This window comes from Xenopus laevis, chromosome 4S, assembly GCF_017654675.1.
Source record: "Xenopus laevis strain J_2021 chromosome 4S, Xenopus_laevis_v10.1, whole genome shotgun sequence".
In the NCBI taxonomy this organism is placed as follows: domain Eukaryota; kingdom Metazoa; phylum Chordata; class Amphibia; order Anura; family Pipidae; genus Xenopus; species Xenopus laevis.
This window is the reverse complement of record NC_054378.1, coordinates 3564972-3582044: the sequence shown is the minus strand read 5'-3', so window position 1 is coordinate 3582044 and position 17073 is coordinate 3564972. Positions and strand designations below refer to the sequence as shown.

Here is a 17073-nt window from a genome sequence, read left to right as displayed (position 1 = left end):
TTTTTCCCTATTATTTAACATTTTGGTAAATTGCAAACGTTTTTTAAGGGAAATTTTCAAATATAATAATTTAACATCCTGTAAGTTACACAAGGCTCACTCTTGGGTAGAAGGAATTTACTCTGCATTCTTTTTCCATGTTGTTATACAAGGAAACAAATAATAACGAATATTTTATAGAAAAACATAGAACACATGCAGTCTGACTTCATTCCGCAATTTACATTCTCACCGATTTTGCAGCATTTTTTTTAGGGATGCACCGAATCCGTCGCAAAAGATTTGGCCGAGTATATACTCGAGTATAAGCCGTCCTGAGTATAAGCCGAGGTACCTAATTTTACCTCCAAAAACTGGGAAAGCTTATTGACTCGAGTATAAGCCGAGGGTGAGAAATGCAGCAGCTTCTGGTAAGTTTCAATCAAAAAATTTAGGGTTTCTGCTCCCATCGGAGGTGCCGGCATCTCGTTTTTGGATGCCGGCGACCATTCTTGGATGCCGGCGAATATTCTTGGAGACTATTCTTAGGCACCGGTGACTATTCTTGGACGCCGGCGACTATTCTTAGTCGCCGGCGACCGTTTTTGCGCTTGACCCGTGTATAAGCCGAGGTAGAGTTTTTCAGCATATTTTGGGGGCTGAGAAACTCGGCTTATACTCGAGTATATACGGTACTGAACTTAATCCTAATTTGCAAATGCAAATTAGGGGTGGGAAGGGGAAAACATTTTTTACTTCCTTGTTTTGTGACAAAAGGTCACGCAATTTCCATCCCACCCCTAATTTGCATATGCAAATTCGGATTCGGTTTGGCTGGGCAGAAGGATTGAGCCGAATCTGAATCCTGCTGAAAAAGGCTGAATCCTGGCCGAATCCCGAACCAAATCCCTAATTTTTCTTTCTTGGTTCCACCACAGTCAAACCTCAATTATATGTTTCTGTGAGTTACAGTTTCATGAATTGTGCGCTGTTTTGTTGTTTTTTTTACAGTCCCCTGAAAAATGTATAATCAGGGTTCGACTGCATTTGCCAAGCTGTGAATGTTATACGTAGCCTCGTGTTCTTTTATGACTATTAAAACCCTGAAGGTCCCATGATGTGGCCTTTTCTAGTCATAACCTGTGCCCTTAGAACGGGCAACTTAAAGGGATACTGTCATGGGAAAAAAATGTTTTTTCAAAACACATCAGTTAATAGTGCTGCTCCAGCAGAATTCTGCAATGAAATCCATTTCTCAAAAGAGCAAACAGATTTTTTTATATTCAATTTTGAAATCTGACATGGGGCTAGACATATTGTCAATTTCCCAGCTGCCCCTGGTCATGTGACTTGTGCCTGCACTTTAGGAGAGAAATGCTTTCTGGCAGGCTGCTGTTTTTCCTTCTCAATGTAACTGAATGTGTCTCAGTGAGACCTGGATTTTACTATTGAGTGTTGTTCTTAGATCTACCAGGCAGCTGTTATCTTGTGTTAGGGAGCTGCTATCTGGTTACCTTCCCATTGTTCTTTTGTTTGGCTGCTGGGGGGGAAAAGGGAGGGGGTGATATCACTCCAACTTGCAGTACAGCAGTAAAGAGTGATTGAAGTTTATCAGAGCACAAGTCACATGACTGGGGGCAGCTGGGAAATTGACAATATGTCTAGCCCCATATCAGATTTCAAAATTGAATATAAAAAAATCTGTTTGCTCTTTTGAGAAATGGATTTCAGTGCAGAATTCTGCTGGAGCAGCACTATTAACTGATGTGTTTTGAAAAAAAATTAGGATTCGGTCAAAACCTGCTGAAAAAGGCTGAATCCCGAACCAAATCCTGGATTCGGTGCATCTCTATCAAAAAACAAAACAAATGTAAAGCTTATTCAAAAAAACATTTAGTAGCAGACATACCTTTTGGTGGAATCCATCCTGAAGGAGGAGGAGCGGAGTGTTTCGGTGGTTTTGTGTTGGAGGCAGAAGTCTCTCTACAAAGTGATATTCACCCTGGGATTTAACAATGGCCGGGCAGTGCAATTTCACAATGGAACCAAAGCCGCTGCATAGGTGCTGGAGAGGGTGGACGCGGTTACACGTAGGAAACGCGGTCTGGTTGAAGGAAACAATAGAATTTGGGCCAAAAAATGCTCATAGCAAGTGACATGCCACTACGGATGCACCGAATCCAGGATTAGGTTCGGTATTCACCCAGGATTCAGCCGTTTTCAGCAGGATTCAGATTTGGCCGAATCTGAATCAGCAACTAAACAGATCTACGCAAAAATCTAGATATTTATAAAAAATTATTACATTAAAAAAGTAAAAACATAACTATACAGCTTCTTTAAAATGGGTCTCAATATTGAATATGCAAATGACAGATTGGATTCATCGTGGCACATAGTCAAACGTATTGTGGAGAATTGTGTATTCAGCTGAATCCAAAAATGATAATTCCACGATGAGTGACACAGTAACACAGTAACACAGTAACAGTAAGTGAGGTTGAAAAAAGACACACGTCCATCAAGTTCAACCTTAAGTCTATATATAACCTGCCTAACTGCCAGTTGATCCAGAGGAAGAAAAAAACATCTGAAGTCTCTCCAATTTGCCTCAGAGGGGGAAAAATTCCTTCCTGATTCCAAGATGCAATGGGACCAGTCCCTGGATCAACTTGTACTATGAGCTATCTCCCATATCCCTGTATTCCCTCACTTGCTAAACACCATCCAACTCCTTCTTATACCTATCTAATGTATCAGCCTGTACCCCTGATTCACTTCCCAGCTCTCCCTGTAACACCCCTTTCCCTCCTCTAATCTCATTGGCTCCCTCCTGTCTGCTGGGAGGAGCTACTGGTGAATAAAGCATCCGACCCTTCCTTATACCTATCTAATGTATCAGCCTGTACCCCTGATTCACTTCCCAGCTCTCCCTGTAACACCCATTTTCCTCCTCTAATCTCATTGGCTCCCTCCTGTCTGCTGGGAGGAGCTACTGGTGAATCAAGCATCCGACCCTTCCTTGTACCTATCTAATGTATCAGCCTGTACCACTGATTCACTTCCCAGCTCTCCCTGTAACACCCCTTTCCCTCCTCTAATCTCATTGGCTCCCTCCTGTCTGCTGGGAGGAGCTACTGGTGAATAAAGCATCCGACCCTTCCTTATACCTATCTAATGTATCAGCCTGTACCCCTGATTCACTTCCCAGCTCTCCCTGTAACACCCCTTTCCCTCCTCTAATCTCATTGGCTCCCTCCTGTCTGCTGGGAGGAGCTACTGGTGAATCAAGCATCCAACCCTTCCTTGTACCTAATGTATCAGCCTGTACGAGTCTGTGTATCTTTTGTATTAAATCAGATTTTGAGTAGATCAGTTAAAGAGGTGGTTCACCTTTAAGGTAACTTTTATTATGTTATAGCAGGGGTGTCCAAACTGCGGCCCGAGGGCCACATGCGGCCCAGGATGCATATGAATGCGGCCCAGCTTGGTTCCGGAGGAAACGTCATTGTAATAAAATTACCTGGGCATGGTGTGGGGGGACGGCAGGGACGCCTGCCGCCCCGTCACGCCGCGCTGCTCCGGTACCGGCTTCCTAGCATGCGCACTCGGATTTAAAGGCGCAGGCGCGCTGACGTAATGACATCAGCGCGAGAGGCGCCAAATTCAAATAGTATTTAAAGGGCATTCCCACAGGTAACCATTGCCCGTGATAGGATTGAATTCCTGGTGCTTCTGAGCTGTGTGCTATTGTCTGATTCTGCCTGATTCCTGTTTTGACCCCTGCCTGGCTATTTTGACCATTCTGAATTCTGGATCCTGACCTTGCCTGCTTACGACTACTCTCCAGTTTAACCCCTTGATTGATCACCCGGTTTTGACCCTTTTTGCCTGGTTGACGATTCTTGTTATCTGCCTGCCTCGACCCAGCCTGTCTGACGATTCTGCTGCCTGTTCCGTTTGTACCGTGACCTTCGGCCCAAAAGACTCTGCCACCTGCCGTGCCCCTCTGCCAGCCAGAACATCTCGCCTTGTACCCCTCGTTAAGTCCAGGTGGCACCCAAGTAAGCTGAGGGCTCCTCCCGAAGCCCAACGGTGGTCACACTACTGGTGAAGCCGAGCCGAGACCTGGGTACTTGGCACCTGTTCTGGTATTGGGTGCCGGCCGTGACAGTCATGTTGCAAAGGATATAGGAGGAGGAGGGACTCTGCCCATTGGCCAGTTAGTAATAATAATATAATAATAAGTCTATTTAATATCCAGGTGTCCCATATTCCAATGTATAGCTCCATCTGGTTATCCAACTGGCATTGTAGTTCTTTTCTGTGTATTTCCATTACTTTTACAAATCAAACGTGTTTGTGTATTTCATGTGCGGCCCCAGACAATTTTTCTTTTTCCAATGTGGCCCAGCCAAAAGTTTGGACACCCCTGTGTTATAGTATGGCCAGTTCTAAGTAACTTTTCATTTGGTCTTCATCAATTTTATTTTATAGTTTTTTTTTTTCATTTTTCTGATTCTTTCCAGCTTTCAGGTGGGGGGTCACTGACCCAATCTAAAAACAAAGGCTCAGTAGTTATTGCTACTTTGTTATTCCTCATGTTTCTATTCAGACCTCTCCTATTCATATTCCAGTCTCTTATTCAAATCAGTGCCTGGTTGCTAGGGGAATTTAGACCCTAGCAACAAATTAGACAAATTAAACTTTTAAATCGCTATGGAGTACAAAGATGGTTGACGCCAGGTCTAGACGCGCAGCACTTACAGTCTCAGTTCCTAAAATGACACCCCATTCGCCCTCTTTGTGATACTACCGATTAGAGCAAGCATTTAATTAGCCAACATATAAATATTCATTTTACGCACATTCCTAACTCTTCCGGGTGTTCCAATATGTCGGAAGCACGTGGTATCGCGTGAGAACACACCCCTTGTTGCACAGAAGAGGTACGGCCCGCGCGTGCGCCTTTTAACGCCATCGCCAACTCTACGTGCGCGCTCACGTGTTATTTTTAAAAGCGTGCGCGGCACCGCCCCGTTCTCTTTCCTTTCCTCCATTTTGAGAGACGCCGAGAGGCCGGTGAGAACGTGCGGGCGGGCGGGGGTGGAATAGATCGGGTGATTGAATCCACGTTGGCTTCTCTTTTGTCTCTCAGTTGTTGCGGTGTGACGCTGCCCGGTGTGTCTGTAGAGGATTTGTTCAGTCAGGCGCAGGCTCAGAGCGCGGGGACTTTATCCCACTTGTTAGTCCCGCCGCATAGAACTTTGTTTGCAGACTTGTCCGTATTGTGCTGCAGTATAACTTCCCCCTAGGCCTATTGGCTGTACTCGCTAAATGTCGGTGTGGGACAAGGCTGAGGTACAACTCACTGACTTCCGGTTTATCCCACATGGGCGAACACGAGCCGGTGCTTCCTGCGCTAAATGCCCGCTGCTTTCTGGTTCCCCCTAATAACGCGGCTGATCACAAAGGGTTCCGTGTATTTGCCTGGTCTCAATTGTCAATAGTCGGCGACAAAACCGGCCCAAAACTAGTCAAGGGTCGCTTCAAAAGAAGCACAGAAATGGCACAACATGTTTAGTGAGAAAAGTCCTAAAAAAAAAATGTGAAAAATTGCAAATGTTTTCCGTGAAGTAAAATGGGAGAGATTTGGGGGCCCAGGAGGCCTAATTCATATACAACTTCAATAAATATTGATAAAACAGCTCAACCTCTAGACATTTTGTTGTCCTGCAGATTTTTTTTTGCCCCAAAATTGTCAGAAATCGAGAGAAGTCACTGGAAAACACTTGGGATTGGGGCAGATTTGGCGAGATTTAGTCGCCCGGCAACTAATCGCCTCTTCTGTGGGGCGACAATCTCCCTGAAATTCCTTCCGTCTGCTTGAACGAAGAATCGCCTGCGCTAATGCACTCACGTCGCTTCCATTTCTGAAGTTACCTCACGACGAAACTTCAGGCGACTTCGGAAATGGAAGCACCGTGAGTGCATTAGCGCAGGCAATTCTATGTTCAAGCAGACGGGATTCAGTTCAGGGAGATTGTCGCCCCACAGAAGAGGTGATTAGTTGCCGGGCGACTAAATCTCCCTGAATCTGCCCCAACCCTTAAGAGGGACGGGAGACTGGGGTACAGAGCCCCAAATCTGTTAACTCCCATTGCATGCTGGGTATTGTAGTCTTACATTCAACTTGGCAAATTGTTACACAAAAACCACATTACAACCAACTGCTTGGATATTGCTCTCAGTGGCCTCCAAGCAGGTGATACAAGTTTTGGTTTCATAATAACCATGCTGCCATATAGATCCTCCTGTAGGCTGCCAGTCCACACAGGGGCTACTAATAGCCAATCGCAGTCCTTTTTGGCACTTCCAGGAACTCTATTCATGCTTGTGTTGCTTCCCAACTCTTTTTACATTTGAATTTTGCTCAAGGGTAAAACAGGTTGGGCATCCCTGCCATAGACCAATACTGTTTGGGCCTGTGTGTAGGTAAAAACACTGCAGCCCGGTTTTAAATCTTGGTCCAGGCCTGTTTTTGGCTGTTTCATGAGGTTAAATGGGCAATATGCGCCTGTGTTCAACATGAGATCTTGAGCAATCGATTATTTTGTCTGGGCAGAACAGTGCCGTCTTTAGATACTTTTGTTTTCCACAGCTGTGGGAGGAGACATAGTTAAACCCCCCCTGAAAGGACCACTCCTTATCTGTAAACCTGAGACAGTGGCAACAACTGGAGTAAAGGAGAGATCCCACAAAGTTTTCTTTATTTACTACTCCATACTTATAGTGCTAGGGGTGAAGTTATTTTTACTTTAGGCTGAATGTTTTCAGTACAAGTCTATAATGGGTGCTAAATGCAAATTTATTTTATTTATATTTTTTTTTATTAATTATTGAACAGGAAACACAGGCTGATAAATGGGCAATAGACATGCAAATATGTGATGTGTTTGCTTTATTTGTAAGTCCATCACAGGCCGCATTCCAGTCCGTTCGCATAGAAGTTGGATTGTAATGCTCCTGAGCCATACAGGTATGGGATCCGTTATCCAGAAAGCTCTGAATTATTGAATGGCTGTCTCCCATAGACTCCATTCTATCCAAATAATCAAAATTTTTCTCTTTTAATAACAATACAGTAGTTTGTACCTGATACAAACAAACTCATTAATCCTTATTGGAAGCAAAACCAGCCTGTTGGGTTTATTTCATGTTTATATGATTCTCTAGTAGACTTAAGGTATTAAGATCCAAAATACAGAAAGATCCATTATCCGGAAAGCCCCAGGTCCTGAGCATTCTGGATAACAAGTCCCATACCTGTATTACTAAAATCCAAGCTACCAAGCAAGACACTAATTTCTGCCGGAGAACTAGAGAGCAATGTCTTTATATAAGGACAAAGTCATTTCTACAATATTATTTTACATTCATCTTTGTTTTGTCTGGGGGTTTCTTGTCAATGTGAGGCCTTGGAAAATATATTTGGGAGAACTGCTTTTTTTTTTTTTTCTACAATCTTTTGCTAAATTTTGCTATAACTCGATTTTCTCCCTTCTCTTACAGCTTGAAAAATGCAGCTTTTTGTCAGAGGGCAGAATGTGCACACCCTAGAGGTGTCTGCACAGGAGACTGTGTCCCACATCAAGGTAAGTCTGAACAACACTAAATAAACCCAATAGGCTGCTTTTGCTCTCAGTAAAGCTTACAGGTACGGGACCTGTTATCCAAAATGCTCGGGACCTGGGGTTTTCCGTATAACGGAGCTTTCTGTACTTTGGATCTTCATACCTTAAGACTACTAGAAAATCATTTCAATATTAAATGAACCCAATAGTTGGGATCAAGTACAAGGGATAGTTTTATTATAACAGAGAAAAAGGAAATTACATTTTTATTATAATGGAGTCTATGGGAGACATCCTTTCCATTATTTGGAACTTTCTGGAAACAGGTTTCCGGATAACGGATCCAATGCCTAGTATTTATTAGTCTCTAAAGTATAACATTGTAATTCTACGTATTTGTTTAGGCTATAAGTTTATTAAACTTGATATGTTTGGGTTTTGTTCCCCTTAGGCTCAAATCTCCTCTCTGGAGGGAATCTCTTCTGAGGAACAGGTTATTCTCCTTGCTGGCTCCCCACTTTCTGAGGAACAAACCCTGGAGCAATGCGGCGTATGTGAGCTCAGCACCTTGGATGTAGTTGCACGGCTGTTGGGAGGTTGGTAGCGGTTTACTCTAAGACTAAAATTCTTTTACATTTTGCAGATCCCCTTCTCTGTGTTTGTCATGTAAAGGCAAAAAAATAAAATCCCATTTTTACTTTATTTAATAAAAAAGAAACCTATCCCCAATATACTTTAATTAAAAAATGTGTACCATTTTTATAAAAAAAATCTGACTGTATGCAGTGAAATTCTCCCTTCATTTACTGCTGTGGATAGGAATTGTCAGACGGTCCCTAACTGCTCTGCAGGGAAACAATCATACTTATGAACAGCAGGGGGAGCCCCCACCTTACTTCCCAGCCATGCAGAACTCAAGCAGCTTTGTTTGTTTCCCTGTAGAGCAGTCGGCGACTGTGTAGAGATTTGTATTGGATTTTATTTTTCCCTTTACTGTTTCCAACTCCAGCGGCAGGGACAAAGATCATGGAGCCAGATTTAAACAGATAAACTGGGATTTTATTTGGAGGATTATTTTGCTGCAGCCACTGGTTCTGCAGAGTTGGAGAAAGTTTGTATTAAACAATACAAAAACTATAAAATCCACATTAGATTACATGACAACACAGGACCCAGTGCAGTCTGTATATTCTGATTATTAATCAGTCTTGCTGTATCCGCTTCTGTCAGATATTATTTGATTTGTGCTGTTTTGATCATTTATAACGATCCCTAAGCAGCCCAGACCTCACTGAGCATGTGCACAGTCTTGGTCTTGCAAAGATGTATAACAAAGTTACAAGATGGTGACCCCCTGTGGCCAACTTTGAAAACATAAATCATTTGTTTGATTAGGCTTGTGGTGCAGTAAGTTCATGTTTATGTTTAGTATACAAAATACAGCATTTCTAGCTTTATTCTATTTTACACTTTACTTCCCCTTTAAGATCAGGCTGACTTGGAATGGTGACAAGCCTGTAGTGTGAATGGTCATTTGTAAACCACCATCAAAAAAATGGAGATTTGTTGCACTGCCTTAGTAACAAGGTGGACATTGTTTAATTTTATGAAGCGAATAGACCATACAAAAGGGGTTTCATTTACAGTAACTATTGCTTTTTAATCAGATTCTCTACTAATTCTTTACCATAGGTAAAGTCCACGGCTCTCTCGCTCGTGCCGGAAAAGTGCGAGGCCAAACTCCAAAGGTATGTTTTGACTGGAAAACATTTACATGACTTTACATGTTCCTTTGTGTGTCATAAATTGTTTCCGTGGATCAGTTAAGCAGTTGCACCAGGGAACTTACACCAACTGGTAACACTTGCAAAACTAATGTCAAAAACAAGACCAAAATGACACTTTAATTTTGGATGTTATAGGCACATTTATTAAGGGTTGAATTTCGAATTCATGCGAGTTTTTTTTTTTTTTTTTTTTTTTTTTTTTTTTTTTTTTTTTTTTTTAACTTCCATGAACTTGCAATTCGACCAATCGAAATGTATTCATAAAATCACATTTTTAAAACGCCGATGAATAGAATCTAGAGATGCACCGAATCCAGGATTCAGTTCGGGATTCAACATTTTTCAGCAGGATTCGGCCAAATCCTTCTGCCCATTCAATCTGAATCTGCATATGCAAATTAGGGGCAGGAAGGGAAATTGCATGACCTTTTGTCACAAAACAAGGAAGTAAAAAATGTTTTCCCCTTCCCACCCCTAATTTTCATATGCAAATTCGGATTCTTTTAGGTATTCGGGTGAATCTTTCACAGATTCGGGGGTTCGGCTGGATCCAAAATAGTGGATTTGGTGCATCCCTAATAGAATCGACCCTAAAACTCTTAATTGAATTCGAATCTTTTTTTTTTTTTTTTTATTCTCGAATGTCAGGAAAGCTGCAAACAACTCCAAATTGATCCCTGGACGTCTCCCGTTGACTTCGGCAGAAATAGTCGATTGAGAGTTCTTAAAGAGCCAATAAATCTCGAAAAATAGCATTTCAATTTTTTAAAAACTCGACTCAAATTTGAATAACTCCCTAGTCGAATTTGACCGTTTTGACCATAAAAAAAGTGAAAATTCGAATAATGAATTCGACCCTTGATAAATCTGCCCTAGTGTCGTCACACCTACCTGTCATGCGTTTCTAAACAAAGGATATTAAAGGACAAGCAAAGGCTTGTTGCCTAGTCTGTAGTATGTAAGTGCAACCCCGCTGCTATACCTCATAGTTAGATTATTTTATCAAAACATTGTACCGTATTCCTCCACAACCGAGGCTTTTCAACCTCTGTTGTGACTGATGAGCTTTCACGTAAACGCACTCACGAATACTTTTGAATGCCCATGTGATCTTCAGTCACTCTTTACTGCTGTACTGCAAGTTGGACTGATATCACCATTCCCTTCCCTCCCAGCAGCCTAACAGAACAATGGGAAGGTAACCAGATAGCAGCTCCCTAACACAAGATAACAGCTGCCTGGTAGATCTAAGAACAACACTCAGTAGTAAAATCCAGGTCCCACTGAGACACATTCAGTTACATTGAGTAGGAGAAACAACAGGCTGCCAGAAAGCAGTTCCATCCTAAAGTGCTGGCTCTTTCTGAAATCACATGACCAGGCAAAATGAGCTGAGATGCACCTACACACCAATATTACAACTAAAAAATTTAGGATTTGTCAGAAAACATAAGGTTCACCTGTTGTAGAGGCTGATGCCACAAGGGGTGATCATTGAATTCTGATGCAACTTGTGCTGGTTTCTGATGTGCCATGTACTGAGAATATGAGTGGGTTGCGGATAAGGCACTTGGGTGTCCAGGCCGGGTAGCGGATCAAAGTGCGTAAATATGCGGGGTCGGGTCTTAGAAAAATTGGTTCTGCACAATTTCTCAGCCCTGTAGCATCAGCTTATATTACAGCCAGGGAAGCTGATTTTCTGCTGGATAATTAGTGACGAGCCCTAAGCTTAGCTTCTCAACAGCCAATCAGAGCCCACTGAGCATGTGAGTGTCACAGACACTTTCCAAGATGGTGACCCCCTGTGACAAGTTTGAAGTCCTGGATCATTGCTGCTATTGACAAGCTCAAACTTTAGCCTCGTGCAATAAAAAATATGGTATTTTTAAACATACTCATTTTAAGGGTTTAGTTCTCCTTTAAGCATTTTGAAACTGATTGTACTAAACTACGTATCTCGACACAGGTGGCCAAGCAAGAGAAGAAGAAGAAGAAGACTGGCCGGGCTAAGAGGCGCATGCAGTACAACAGACGCTTTGTCAATGTGGTGCCCACCTTTGGCAAGAAGAAGGGACCTAATGCCAACTCTTAAATGATCAAAGTTAAATAAACATCTGAAGCTCATGTAGCCTCTTGTGTGATGACTTGTACCTACACTTTCCCAAACCTTGCTTCTCTGGACATTTCCACATTTTCTTGTTTCTACAGTGATTCCCGGCATCCAAATAACATTTTACATTTCAAGGCTGGGAGAGTATGATGTAAATGAGAAATGTTTTTAGAGCAGGCTATTGTCCAAGTAGCCATGGGGGCAGCCATTCAAGCACAGGATACACAGTAGATAACAGATAAGTACTACTATAGTTTATATAAACAAGCTGCTGTGTAGCCATGGGGGCAGCCATTCAAGCACAGGATACACAGTAGATAACAGATAAGTACTACTATAGTTTATATAAACAAGCTGCTGTGTAGCCATGGGGGCAGCCATTCAAGCACAGGATACACAGTAGATAACAGATAAGTACTACTATAGTTTATATAAACAAGCTGCTGTGTAGTCATGGGGGCAGCCATTCAAGCACAGGATACACAGTAGATAACAGATAAGTACTACTATAGTTTATATAAACAAGCTGCTGTGTAGCCATGGGGGCAGCCATTCAAGCACAGGATACACAGTAGATAACAGATAAGTACTACTATAGTTTATATAAACAAGCTGCTGTGTAGCCATGGGGGCAGCCATTCAAGCACAGGATACACAGTAGATAACAGATAAGTACTACTATAGTTTATAGAAACAAGCTGCTGTGTAGTCATGGGGGCAGCCATTCAAGCACAGGATACACAGTAGATAACAGATAAGTACTACTATAGTTTATATAAACAAGCTGCTGTGTAGCCATGGGGGCAGCCATTCAAGCACAGGATACACAGTAGATAACAGATAAGTACTACTATAGTTTATATAAACAAGCTGCTGTGTAGCCATGGGGGCAGCCATTCAAGCACAGGATACACAGTAGATAACAGATAAGTACTACTATAGTTTATAGAAACAAGCTGCTGTGTAGCCATGGGGGCAGCCATTCAAGCACAGGATACACAGTAGATAACAGATAAGTACTACTATAGTTTATATAAACAAGCTGCTGTGTAGTCATGGGGGCAGCCATTCAAGCCCTGGACATGAATCCCATTGCTGGCAACTTCAGAACACTCCTGTGCTTAGTAGAGTTTAATTTGGGACATGCCCTGCTGTTGAAGCTGTGACCCTGCTTTCTGCAAAAACTGCTCTAAAATTCCGATTCCATGCAGAGAGGCAAGGTACTCACAATTCCAACTTTAAAAACTTTATTTTTATCTTTTTCATGGACTTTGCTATGGTCTGAGCTTCAACTCTTGCCTCGTCTTTCTGCTGGGTTTAATTCAGCCAACTTAAGGTATTGAGGCAAACCTAAATTCCCATAGAGTAACATGGTTGATATACATTTTTATTCTCCTTAAAGGGAAACTGTCATGAAAAAAAAAACGTTTTCTTCAAAACACATCAGTTAATAGTGCTGCTCCAGCAGAATTCTGCACTGAAATCCATTTCTTAAAAGAGCAAACAGATTTTTTTATATTCAATTTTGAAATCTGACATGGGGCTAGACATATTGTCAGTTTCCCAGCTGCCCCCAGTCATGTGACTTGTGCTGTGGTAAACTTCCGTCACTCTTTACTGCTGTACTGCAAGTTGGACTGATATCACCCCCTCCCTTTTCCCCCCCAGCAGCCTAACAACAGAACAATGGGAAGGTAACCAGATAGCAGCTCCCTAACACAAGATAACAGCTGCCTGGTAGATCTAAGAACAGCACTCAATAGTAAAATCCAGGTCCCACTGAGACACATTCAGTTACATTCAGTTAGATTGAGTAGGAGAAACAATAGCTTATCTGAAAGCAGTTCCCTAACACAAGATAACAGCTGCCTGGTAGATCTAAGAACAGCACTCAATAGTAAAATCCAGGTCCCACTGAGACACATTCAGTTACATTGAGTAGGAGAAACAACAGGCTGCCAGAAAGCAGTTGCATCCTAAAGTGCTGGCTCTTTCTGAAATCACATGACCAGGCAAAATGAGCTGAGATGCACCTACACACCAATATTACAACTAAATACACTTGCTGCTTCAGGAATGACATTTTATATTGTACAGTCAATTATTTGCTGTGTAAACAGTGTCATTTAGAAATAAAAACGACATAAAAATCATGAAAGAATTCCTTTAAATGTCTATTTGTAATGCTACTTATTAACCAGCAGGTGGTGCAGCAGAGTTGGTTTTGTTATGTAAGTTCCTACTTTTCTATTTAAAATTGTAGCACCACACCCTTGTTGCCCTGGGAAACATGTAAACGTATTATTTCCTTAGCTAAGAATGGAAACTATTATTCATTGCAACTAACCCACCTTCCCCCATTATAAATGGAAAATATGCACACCTCCCCCGATGTTAATGCAGACGTTGGAATCACCGCAGTATACGTTTAACAATGAAACAAACTGACCAATAGCAAATTATTATATCTTCAAAACTGATATATGGATCAGCAACTGAAAAGAACAAATACCAAAAATATAGAATAAAGCCTACCTCCCAACATTTTGAAAATAAAAAGAGGGATAAAAAAAGTTGACGCGTGTAGCGTGGAAAAATTATTTTACCACCCCCATTTCTGTAGCCACACCCCCTAATTACCAGGTTCATTTTACGGAATTTGGCAGGTTATGAAAGTTTGAACATATTTCTGTGTTTTTTTCAGTTATTACAGTTTTGCTAATGAAGGTGAATTGCCCTTTAGCGTCAGTCGACATGAGCAGATTCGGGGATATTTAGTCGCCTGGCGACTAATCGCCTCTTCTTCTGGGCGACAATCTCCCCGCATGTCTTCCCGACCGCTATAATGAAAAGTCGCCTGCGACACGCGATTTCGTTTTCTGAAGTCGACAGATGTTTCCTCATGAGGCAACTTCGGGCGACTTTGGAGAATGAAGCACCACGTGGGCTTTAGCGCTGACGACTTTTCATTATAGCGAACGGGGAAGACACACAAAGGCAGTTCGGGGAGATTGTCGCCCAGAAGAAGAGGCGATTAGTCGACAGGCGACTAAATGTCCCCGAATCTGCTCGTGTGGACTGACCCTTTAAAGGATAAGTAAACCTTTAAAATAAGTGAATGTAAAATTGATGAGGGGACTATTCTAAGCACTTTTGCAATATACATTCATTATTTATTTTATTTTGATTCCAAGATATTAAGGGATACATGTGCTGTTAATATGAATGAATTTTGTTACAACAGCGCCACCTGCTGGTCAGTTTCCCACCAGTCTGACCAGCAAGTAGTCAAGGAAGTTGTCAGGAGAAAGAAAGAGGCTGATGTTCTTCTGCTTAGGAAAGATGTGAGAAAGGTTTCTAATTTTATTCCTAAGCAGAAAAACATCAGCCTCTTTCTTTCTCCTGACAACTTCCTTGACTACTTGCTGGTCAGACTGGTGGGAAACTGACCAGCAGGTGGCGCTGTTGTAACACAATTCATTCATATTAACAGCACATGTATCCCTTAATATCTTGGAATAAAAAATAAAATAAATAATAAATGTACATTGCAAAAGTGCTTAGAATAGTCCCCCCATCAATTTTACATTCACTTATTTTAAAGGTTTACTTATCCTTTAAGCTGTGAGTCTAACTTTTCCCAAGGGACCTGTTATCTTATATTGTAACAATTACTTATTTGATTATCTAGAAATTGTTACAAAAGTATCTTATCTTTTGCGGTGGCTGTTCTGGGCTCTCTGCCAAAAGCCAATTAAGTTAGAAACTTTGTCTCTTTTTCTGGCTGTTCAGTGCAGAGAAAAACGGGACTGTCCAGTACAAATGAGGGACTGTGGGTTCAGCTGTCAAAAAAGGGACTGTCCCTCTAAAAACGGGACAGTTAGGAGGTATGGAGCCGACCCGGAAGGGAACGGAGATCTGCTAATACTACGGGCATTATATTGCATTATCGTCTTGTGAGTAGCCAATTTAGCCATATGCTGGTGGAAAAAGATTGGATGTAAAGGAATCATGCATGTCACCATTAAGGAAGATTAAAGGGGAACTAGACCTAGAAACAGATCCTGGCACCGGGTGCTGCCGCAATATTTAACTATAATGTACTATTTATGTTTATTTCTCTGTTCATAGATGCTGATCCATACATCATTTTTGGAGATTTTTTGAGAGACTGTGCGAGGATCGGCAAGGGAAAGTAAATCTAAAAGACTTGATTTTTCTCCTAAATATTTTGTATCTTTAGCAAATTATTTATGACAGTATTTGCATTGCGGAAATTTAAAGGCAAAGTCATAGCGCGGCTGTTTATTTTAGTTACCATGCCACTGACAGACACTTTGCGGAATAATTGCTTTATTTGTATTTCAAACAATGGTGGTCAAGCAAAATTATATTATAAAACGATTAACCCATTATGTACCAACAGTTCTTTTCCAAAGGCTGAGCAGGAACCTGGGAATATAGACTTGAGTGTTAGTGACAAATGCTGTTATTTATAGCAAGTAAAGGGTCAAAGCCTGGTGCCATTAGATTTTGGATTTGTTACAAGAATTATATAAGGATTAGGGATGGGTGAATTTGACCTGTTTCGTTTCGCCAAAAATCCGCCACCGGCGAAATGTCACCGACGCCTGTGGGTGTCAAAAAAAATTTGTAACACTGCGAAATTTTTTATTGACAATCGTCTTTTTTTTTTTTTGACTCACAACGCCGTACAAGTTTATGAGCGTCATTTTTGCGGCAAAACAAGGCGGAAAAAATAAGTAAGGATATGTTTTTGTGGATGAGTGTGTCTGTAGGAAGAATACAGCAGTTATTGGAAACAATGTGGTTTATAATCTCCGGACATTTTACAGTACAGGTATAGGATCCCTTATCCGGAAACCCGATATCCAGAAAGCTCCGAATTATAGGCTGTCTCCCATAGACTCCATTTTATCCAAATAATCCAAATTTTTAAAAATGATTTTCTTTTTCTCTGTAATAATAAAACAGTCGCTTGTACTTGATCCCAACTAAGATATAATTAATCCTTATTGGAAGCAAAACCAGCCTATTGGGTTAATTTAATGTTTACATGAATTTCTAGTAGACTTAAGGCATGAAGACCCAAATTACGGAAAGATCCGTTATCCAGAAAACCCCAGGTCCCGAGCATTCTGGATAACAGGTCCCATACCTGTATATGACTAAGAGAGGGAATGAGATATTTTTCACAAACTGAAACTACATTTTTAGTCAGTTCCCCACTGGGCCCCCTTTAGATGTAAATTCGGAATCCTCCATTGTTATGCCCCTGCCTGGGGTTATATTACTGAGACAAGAAGAGGCGGCACATTGTTATAATCCGAATACAAACAGACATTTATTTGTTTAATATGACTCTAGTATTATCTTTTCCTCATTTACAATGAGGCGCTCTCAAGGTGCAAACATTCTAAAGAATTCCAAGAAAATAATGAGAGGTTTAACCCTTAGCTGATCTGATTTTTATTTTACATTACATATTTGCAAGGTGCCTTATTCTTAGTTCAAGTGTATTCAATTGATTTAAACCCTAAAA

At 41.4% G+C, this 17073-nt stretch overlaps 1 protein-coding gene across 2 annotated transcripts; it reads left to right on the top strand.

Annotated features, from left to right (window-relative positions):
* Positions 1-4943: 4943 nt before the first annotated feature.
* fau.S (Finkel-Biskis-Reilly murine sarcoma virus (FBR-MuSV) ubiquitously expressed S homeolog) lies at positions 4944-11524 on the top strand. Of its 2 annotated transcripts, none has more exons than XM_018260084.2 (5): positions 4944-5061; positions 7552-7634; positions 8065-8209; positions 9306-9361; positions 11367-11524. In XM_018260084.2, exons 2-5 carry the CDS (start codon positions 7560-7562, stop codon positions 11490-11492), a joined length of 402 nt encoding a protein of 133 aa, XP_018115573.1. In that variant the 5' UTR covers positions 4944-5061; positions 7552-7559; the 3' UTR covers positions 11493-11524. The 2 variants fall into 2 exon arrangements, with proteins under 2 accessions (XP_018115573.1, XP_018115574.1); XM_018260085.2 differs by lacking the exon at positions 4944-5061 and adding an exon at positions 6957-7018.
* Positions 11525-17073: the final 5549 nt, after the last annotated feature.